Genomic DNA, 8,934 nt, shown 5'->3' on the forward strand with positions numbered 1-8,934 from the left:
CCCCTAAGATCTCCAGCTCCATGTCCACATGTGGCTGACATAGCCAGGTTTCCCCAGCCTGACTTCCTTCTTCTCTTTAAAGCAAAATTACTATATTCACTCCGGTTTCAAGGGTGGGTCATCTTATTTCCGATGTGGGCAGTAGCTCAGCTCTGCTCCCCTCCCCACTGAGTGTGTCTGAGAATGTGAGGTCTGGGCCTTCTGTGGCTCCTCTGAAGCCTTAGTGCCTTACTGAGGACATAATGCTGAGGGCAGAGCCCTGTGGCCCAGCTGTAGAGACCTCACTCAGGCTCATCGACAAACACATACAAACATGCCCACACACACACCTTCATACAACACGTATTTATTGACTATCTACTATACCCAAGCCTCGGGCTAGGGGCTGGAGATGAGCAAAAAAGAGGACCAGAGCTCCTGTTTTCGTGGAGCTTATGGTCTCCTGGGCCGCAGACTGAAATCAAACCGTCCTCCACTTCTCTATGCTACACAGATACAGACAAAAACGTGTGCACAGTGTCCGCACACGTGACCCTCAGGCTACAGTCCCCCTGCCACGTAGGGTTACTTTAGGGTCATTTGGGAAATCACACAATAGGGTTCCAGTCCTCAGAACACCTGCCAGGGGGACTTGTACATGTCCATGGTCTTGTCCGCCTAGAGTTGGCCTCACTTTGTCTCCCATTTGTCCCTCTACCCACAGCCCATAAAGCTACTCAAAAGTTGCCCTCCACCACTCTGGCTGGTGGCGCCCACCACCAGAGTGCCACGCCGATAGCCTGCCCTGAAGTCCAGCCTGGGGGGCCAGCCACGAGCACTACAGAAGCAAGCAGAGCTTCACCCAAACTGTATTTCTGAGACCTAAACAGGACCCAGGATCTCCCATCTGATGCCCCAGCATCCACTTCCTCCCAGACAGTCGGTCTCACTGTGGCCTGCCTGGGATCAGCACGCATCCCCCAACACGCCAACACTCACACACACACACACACACACACACACACACACCCCTAGAAACAGTCATTCTTCTAACAAATATGTGCCTTGCCCCTTAGTGCCAGGATTGCTGTAGACTCGGGATACAGTGAACGATGAGGCAGGCACAGGCCCTGCTCCCTTGGACCTGCAGTGTAGTCAAGGAGCCACACATCTCTCAGCAGTCACACAGACAACCCATAAGGGCCAGGGCAAAACAGGTGAGGGGCCTTTAGAGTGGGGTAGGTGGAGAACTAATTCACAATAGTGGTGTTGGGGAAGGCCTCCTTGAAGAAATGATGCTTGAGCAAAGGCCTGGAGATGAGTGGGCCTTTACCAGGGAGAACAGGATGGGCAAAGGCCCTGAGGTTGCAAGGCATTTGGTTCAGTGGAAGAATAGAGGGTTGACCAGTATGTCTGGAGCTCCGAGAGTGAGGGTTGCAGGGAGGTGAGACCAGCAAGGTATAGGCAGGGAGCAAGCCACCACGACCTCATGGTGAGGACGAGGCCTGAGGTCCTTATGCTTACAGCAGAGGGAGGCATGGCAGTTCTACAGCAAGCCAGGCGATGGGATGTTACTTGGGTTTGGCATGTGGGCTGCGTGACGAATCCCTGAGGGGGCCGGGGGCTGAGACATGGAGCTGGAGGCCCCGGGACGATGACACATCCTTTCCCATCAGAGAGCAGGCACAGAGGCACGGGGCTGGGTTGAGACGGACTGACACGAACCCCCGAGACACAGACAAGGATCACAAACCGCCCACAGGACCACCCCTGCACCTCTCGCTACCGCGGCCTGGGCGTGGAGGCGGCGCCCGCGGGCCTGAGCACTCTCGCCCCCGCGCTTGGGGCTGGGGCCCGGCCGGCGCAGCAGGTCCCCATGCGCCGCACGTCCGGGCCAGCTGTTTCCATGAACTCACTTGACACATTTATTAAGCATCAGCCAGGCTGGCGGCCTGTGCGGCGGGCGGGCGGCCCGGGGCGGCCGGGTGCTCACTTGTTGTCCACCCGCTTGAGCTGCTCCTTGCCGTTGATGGTCACCGACTTGAGCTGCCCGTCCTCCTCCACCTCCACGCGCTCCTGCCCGTTTTCCACGATGCGCTTGGTGGTGACCTTGTGTCCGTTGACCATCTCGGTGGATGACATCACTGACTTGAAGCCCGAGCTGCCGGCGCCGGAGCCGCCGAAGGAGGTGGAGGAGAAGGTGGTGCGGCTGGCCCCGCCGCCGGCCCGGCCCAGGGTGTCGAAGGACGAGAAGGCTTCCATGAAGGCCGGGAACTCGCCGAAGCCGGCCGAGAAGGCCCCCCTCAGGCCGTGGCCCCGGCCCGCGCGGTCACTGTTGAAAGGGACGTCCCAGAAGTCAAAGGAGAAGGGGTCCAGGCCGCCGAAAAACTCGCGGAAAATGTCCTCAGGGTTCCGGAAGGTGTAGCCCGTGTCGAAGGGGCTGCTGTAGGGGGTGCTGGCCCCGCCACCAGCCCGCCAGCTGTCGCAGCCCGCGCGGTCATACACGGAGCGCTTCTTGGTGTCGGACAGGACCTCGTAAGCCTCGGACACCTGCTTGAACTTCTTCTCGGCCTCCTCCTTGTTGTCGGGGTTCTTGTCGGGGTGCCAGCGCAAGGCCAGCTTGCGGTAGGCCTTCTTGATGTCCTCTGGGGAGGCGCTCGACTGCACCCCCAGCACTTCGTAGTAGTTGGCCATGGCGAGGGGAGGGAGGGGGCGGAGGCGGGGGCGAAGGTGAGGTGGGCACCGGGGCCCCGGGGGCCGGGACCGACTGGGAGGAGGCAGCAGCTGGTGCGGGTCCCTCAGCGGGGGCCTTGCTGGAATCTGCTGGCTCCGGGCGCGGCTCTGCCCGGGACTTTACCTTTTCATAGTACCAGCTCTCAGGGACGGGTGGGCACCTCCACTGAGAAGGGTGGGGGGAGGGGGACACTGCCACAGTGGGGCCAGGCCAGGGGCAGACCCCCCTGCAGAGCGGAGGCTGGGCCCTTTGTGACATCAGCCCCTGGGCGGAGCAGATCCCAGCCCCAGCTCCGCACCTGCACCCCTGGGCACACTGGCCTGCCCCTGCCAATGACGTCAGCCCCTTGGCGGGCAGAGAATTTGGAGCTTGGTCACGCTGGGCCTGTGGGCTGAGCTCCAGGGAGCCAAGGAGCAGAGACAGAGTCAGCCACAGGATCGGGCCAAGGTGGGCAATGCAGGTTGGCGACCATGGTCAGGGGAGGGGAAGGCGGGCTTCCTGAGACATATCCACTTAGCCTGCTGGCTGGGTTGTTGGGGTGGATTGAGGGGGCCCCAAGTGGGGAATCAGGAAGGCAGGCGGGAGCAGAAGTTCATTCTTCTTGTGCCCCTTTATGAGGTCAGATCCTCAGAGGTAAGCCCCACAAAGGCAGGCGTGTTCATCCGTGTCTAAGACCATTGTTGAATGAACGAGGCTCAGAGACATGTAGAAGTCCTCAAAGTCACACAGCACGTCCGAGAGAGAGAGAGAGAGAGAGATGCAAGCCCAGCACTGTCTGAGCACTGCAAATTAAAAGAAGCATTCCACTCAGTTCCGGTAAGAAAAATCCGGATTGATAGTAAGTGTGACTGGTGAGTGTAGTGGGGTGAATGGTGGCCCCCCCAAAAACTATGTCCCTGTCCTAATCGCTGGAACCTGCGAATGTGGTCTCATTTGGAAAAAGGGTCTTTGTAGATGTAATTAAATTAGGGATATTGAGACAAGAGCTTGCTGGATTATGTCAGTGGGTCCCCAATCCAATGAAAAGCATCCTTCCGGAGTCACACAGAAGAAGAGGGGGGTGGCAATGCAGCGCAGGGAGAGCCCGCAGTCACCAGAAGCTGGAAGGAGGGAGTGCAGCCCCGCCAACACCTTGATCTTGGACTTCTGACCTCCGGAACTGTGAGAGGTTACATTTCTGTTGTTCTAAGTCACCCAGCTTGTGATATTTGCCCTGGAAAGCTGGTAAGGTGAGTGAGTTAGAAACCAGGAGTTCCTAGGCATTGACATTTCTTTAATTCTTGCTCCAATGTTAGATCATATTTAGAAATAGCAATTAGCAATACTGATGGACAGCCCTCCCCCTCCCCCCTCTGGTTAAGACGGAGCACGCGCTGAACTACCTAATAACCCCGCCAGTGAGAAGCAGGGCTTTCCTCCTCCTCCTCTCCCCCCAGTGTCTCCCCCCTCCCTTCCTTCTCTTCTTTCTGTAGTCCTCACCCCTCTCTCTATTCTCTCTCTGTGTGTCTCTTCCTTCCGTACGCATCAGTGTGGGTCCCCAGGACCTAGCAGGGGACAGCAGGGTCCAGCCAGTCCCAAACGCCGGAAAGAATGGAAGCAGAACCCAGAGACACTTTGGCAGCCCGACTTAGAGTGACAGACGCGGTCACTCCCGCCCGCCTTGCCAGGAGCAGGACCTGTCCTCCGTCCCCCCCGTCCATCCACCCCCGTGGGCTAACACCTAACACATCGCTTGGTAGAGGAAATGAACAGTGGGGAGTAAGTCCGCCGTGTGTAGCTACAGATGAAAATGTTTCTGTGTTTTTGTAACGATCGTGGGGATGGTGCCATGGCGAATAAGGCATCATTACGACAGTAGAGGTGATTAGGGTAGCGGTGTCGATGTGGAGGCAGTGGTGAGGGTGGAAGTAATTATGGTGATGATAGTGGAGTTGATAATGGCAGAGGATGTGCTGGTGGTGGGGACAGTAGTCATGCTTGCGGTGGAGAGTTAACACGTGGAGGTGACAATGGAGGGGATGGTAGTAATTGGAGACCAGTGGTGGTAGAGGAGGTATTGACAGGGATGGTGAAGGTGTGACCGGGAGGTGATGGAAAGGCTACTGGGGGCACTATCGGGGAAGTTGGTCATGGTGGTGGTGGTCCTGGAGGTGGTGACATTGGTGGAGGTGATGGGGATGAAGGCAGTGCGGTAGTGCAAGTTGCATGCCATACAGCCTTGCTTTGGTAACGACCCCACATCTCGGAGCCTTACAACAGACATTTAGGCCTTGCCTGCTTCGCTGGGGCTCCAACTCACAGGTCTTCTCCTTCTGGATCCTAGATGAGGGAGTGCTCTGGTCTGGAACATACCATTCTTGGGGCAGAGAGGACAGGAGTGGGAGCTGGGAGAAACTCCCAGTGGAGTGCCTCTGAAAACTTCTCCCGGGATGTGATGTATGTCACCCGTGCTCATGCCATGTGGCCCAGGCCAGCATCAGTGGGGTGGGGAATGGTACTCCCTTCACGAAGGTTCTGCAAGTCTCCAGCAACAGCTGGAGAGGCACGATCCTATGAGGAAGTGGGCAATACTGCAGTATGTGGCCGGTGATCGGGGGGGGGGGGATACAGGTGGTGGGATTGGTGGCCCCGGTGCTGCTGGTGACGGCAGTGCTGGTGCTGATGGCAGTGCCACTTGGCTGACAGGAGCCATGACAGCCATGGAGGGATGCTGACAACAGTGGGAGTCACGATGTACTCTAACAACAGTGTGATGCCGATGGTGATGACGTAGCAGGTGTGCTGCCCACCTGCCTCCTCGACGGTCTCCTCTGCAGCCTTGAGAGTTAGGGAAGATTTTCCAGAATCCCCTTACCCATGTGGTTCCCAGGTGGAGTCTGCCAACGCATGCGATTTGGAATGCGAAAGAGAAAGAAGCTGAAGGCAGATGACACCCGGAGGTTTGCAGCAACTTCTGGGCCATCCTCTGAGACACCCCTGCTTCCGAGCTGCAGGCTGAGATATTCCGGGGGAGCTTCCTGGAATAGCATGAGATTCCAGAAGCTTCCAGGCGAGCTCTTGAGATCCAGTCACTTTGGAGCAGCAGGGAGACCGTCAGGGATGACTTGTGTCCCTGACCTTTACTCCCCCAGGTCATCCTATGATTGTGAAAACTTATATTAAGTGTCTTTGTACCTGTTGCAGTCAGCAGCTGTGCGCATGTGGCCATGGTGACAGAGGCTCCGAGGGAGGTGGTGGTGGTGGCGCAGGTGGGCTCGTGATAGTGGTGACAGTGCAGACAGTGGTGACGGTGTGATGGCAGAAGCAGCATTAGCAGGGAAGGTGGCAGAGGTGAAGGAAGAGATGATGATGGTAGTAATGGGAAAGGAGGCGGTCGAGGTGGAAACAGTAATGTTGCAGGTGATGGTGACGATGGGAATGGTCGTCATGGTAACGGTGACGTTGGTGGAGGTGAAGGTGGTGGTGGTGACGATAGTGACAGTGGTGATGCTGGTGGTGGTCCTGATGCTGATGAGGGCCCTACTGGTGGTCAAGGCAATGTGAATGCTGGTCGTGGTGGAGATGGGAAGTTATGGTGATGGTGGAGGTGGCGTCAGAGGTGGTGTGGTGGCAGTGGCAGTGATGGGCATCGTGAAGGTCACGGGACGGTGATCCTGGTCTAGGTGATGAAGGTGATATCAGGCGGGATGTGGTGGCAGTGATGGTGGTGGCGGGGGCGCGATGATCGCGATGTGGTGTGGTTGGTGGTGATACTGGTTGAGGTGGAGACGGTCGTGGTGGTGCTGATGATGACAGTGATGGTGGGGATGAGGGGAGTGGTGGTGGTGATTACAGTGTAGAGAGGGAGGATGGTGTGTTTATGGTAATGGGGTAATGTGACATTGGTCCAGGGTGGGGGTGGGTTGGCAAGAATGGCATCACTACAAGTGAAGCCCAAGGGTCCCATAACAATGTTATTGGGGCAGTGTGTGGGTGGTTACATCAAGTTAAGAGACAAGGAACCCAGGATGATGAGGTGCCCTCAAATCCCACAGAGACTCCCCCTCAACCCAGGCTCCCCTCGCCCTGCCTCGCCTGAGACTTGTGCTTGCCCGCAGTCTTTCCAGGAAGGAACTTTCCTGGCCACCACTGGAGCCCCCCAGCCAGATCTCTGCACTGTGCTGACCCCAGGCCCTGTGCTTAGCCTGAGGCCCCACCCTGGCGTGGTCTGTAAGAGGTAACTGGGATGGAGACAGGGCTGGAGACCCCCCACGTTTCCGGCTGTCCCAGAGCTCAGAGAGCAGGGCACTCAATAGGCCTCATGGGATAGGTGTACTATGGGGAGGCAGATCCCAGCACCCCACTGCAGAAGGTGCCCTGAAGATAGGGGGCCCTCTTCAGTTTACCAAGGGCGAGGTAGGGTGAGCTTCCCACAAAGGCAGATGTGGGACCGGCAGCATGCAGAGTTGACTTTTCCTTCTGAAAATGGCTCTGACTAGTGTCCTCTGAAATCCAACATGGAAAGTGTTAGCAGCAGGGGCCTCTGGGGTCCCTCCACAGGGCCTCACGGGGAGACAGGGATGCGCAGGCATGACGTTAGCTCAGGCCCCCATGCTCCTTACTCACACTGTCTATTTGGTCACTTTCCTTCTCTGAGCCTCTCTGTCCTCATTCGCCAGTGGTGTGTGGAAACTCCTCCTTTTTGGGGCTAGGCTCCCTGGCCTGCAGCCTCTGATGTCCTGGGTCCCCAATCTCAGGCCCACCCTAACGCCTCTCCCTGAGCCATGGCCTGGCTAGAGAAAGAGGATCTTGGATGACCAGGTGATCTCCAGCAGCCTGATCCAGGACACAGGGAGGCCCAGAGAGGGCCGGGCACACCCAAGGTCACACAGCGGTCCCAGGAACCCTCCCCAGGGCGAGCTGATAGAGGCGATTAGGCAGCCAATTGGTATTCTGAGCAGCCAGAGGCCCCTCTCTGTCTCTGTAATTAATGGAGTGGCTTTTTAAAAGGATTCTAATCACCCTCGATCCTATCTGCTTATCACTAGCGTTCCTAATTAGATGATCCTGGCAGTCACTCGGCTAATTCCCTCCAGCCTCATGCAACCCTACCCAGCCTGGGGCAGCCCACCCCACCCCCGCAGTCCACCCTGGCCCAGCCAGATGGGCAGTCCGGGCCTTCTCTCCCCTCAGGGCCCCTGGTTCTCTAACTGCATTACCTTCAGGATGGATGGGCGACAGCGATGGATGGGCCGCTGGATGGACAGTGACAGGTGAGTGAAGGGACTGAATGATGGACAGCTACAAGGGTGGATGGATGGATGAACAGAAAACTGGGAGGTTCACTGCTCAGCCTGTCAGGTCAGACACCTCTGCCACTTACCAGCTGTGTGTTCTTGGGGAAGTCACTTAACCTCTCTGTGTCTCACTTTCCACATCTCATCTGTAAAATGGGAATAATAATAGCATTTCCTCATAGGGTTGCTGCGAGGACAACTTAGAACAGAGGAAACGCTGTGTATATGGGTTTGCAAGCCTAATGATGGCAACGTTGATAATGGGTGGATAGACAGACGGATGGAAGGACAGACAGATGAGTGAAGGGAAGGAGTGGTAGATGGACAGGTCCATGGGAGAATGGGTAGAAGGATAGATGGACATATAAATTGGTGAGCTGATGGAGAGCTAGTCAGGTGGTGGGTTACTAGACAGGTAGAAGGGACTGTAAGTGCCCAGTGCCAGACAAGGGAGGCATGAGAAGTGGGGAGCAACCTCTCTTCTCCATGATCTCAGCTCCGGTCCCAACACAGACATGGCACAGACCTGCTTTCTCTCCCTAGGACATCCAGGATGGTCTCCTGGTCAACCCTCCCGGCCAGTGGAAATGGGTGCCCACTAGGTCCTTTCCCCTCAACCCCCACCCAGATAACACCCTTCCTGGTGGTGGCCCATGTGGTATCTGGAGGTTCAGATCTAGCCGCCAGTGGGGGTTACCGCCTGAGCAAAGGCATCACTTGTGGGACCCCTGAGTTCCAAAGTACATCAGCTTGTTAGGGTAGCCACTCTCCTCTCCCCACCCACAGTGCCCTAGTCCTCAGCACACCCCTGCAGGGAGCAACTCTGGGCAGGGCTCTGATCCCACTTCCAACAGCTACTCCTAAGCCTCCAGAAGGATTCAACCCCCACAGCCTATTCACATACCCCTGGACCTCTGTATCTTCTGGGATGTGGGGCTTCCTGGG

At 57.0% G+C, this 8,934-nt stretch overlaps 1 protein-coding gene across 1 annotated transcript; it reads right to left on the reverse strand.

Moving 5' to 3' along the window:
* Positions 1–1,968: 1,968 nt before the first annotated feature.
* Positions 1,969–2,673, reverse strand: DNAJB8 (DnaJ heat shock protein family (Hsp40) member B8). The gene has a single exon (XM_008697960.2). It carries the CDS (start codon positions 2,671–2,673, stop codon positions 1,969–1,971), a length of 705 nt encoding a protein of 234 aa, XP_008696182.2.
* Positions 2,674–8,934: the final 6,261 nt, after the last annotated feature.

This window comes from Ursus maritimus, unplaced genomic scaffold (assembly GCF_017311325.1).
Source record: "Ursus maritimus isolate PB19 unplaced genomic scaffold, ASM1731132v1 scaffold_14, whole genome shotgun sequence".
Classification (NCBI taxonomy): Eukaryota; Metazoa; Chordata; class Mammalia; order Carnivora; family Ursidae; genus Ursus; species Ursus maritimus.

Excerpts from the sequence above, each read along its gene's own strand:
- DNAJB8 (XM_008697960.2), bottom strand. The coding sequence starts at position 2,673 with ATGGCCAACTACTACGAAGTGCTGGGGGTGCAGTCGAGCGCCTCCCCA.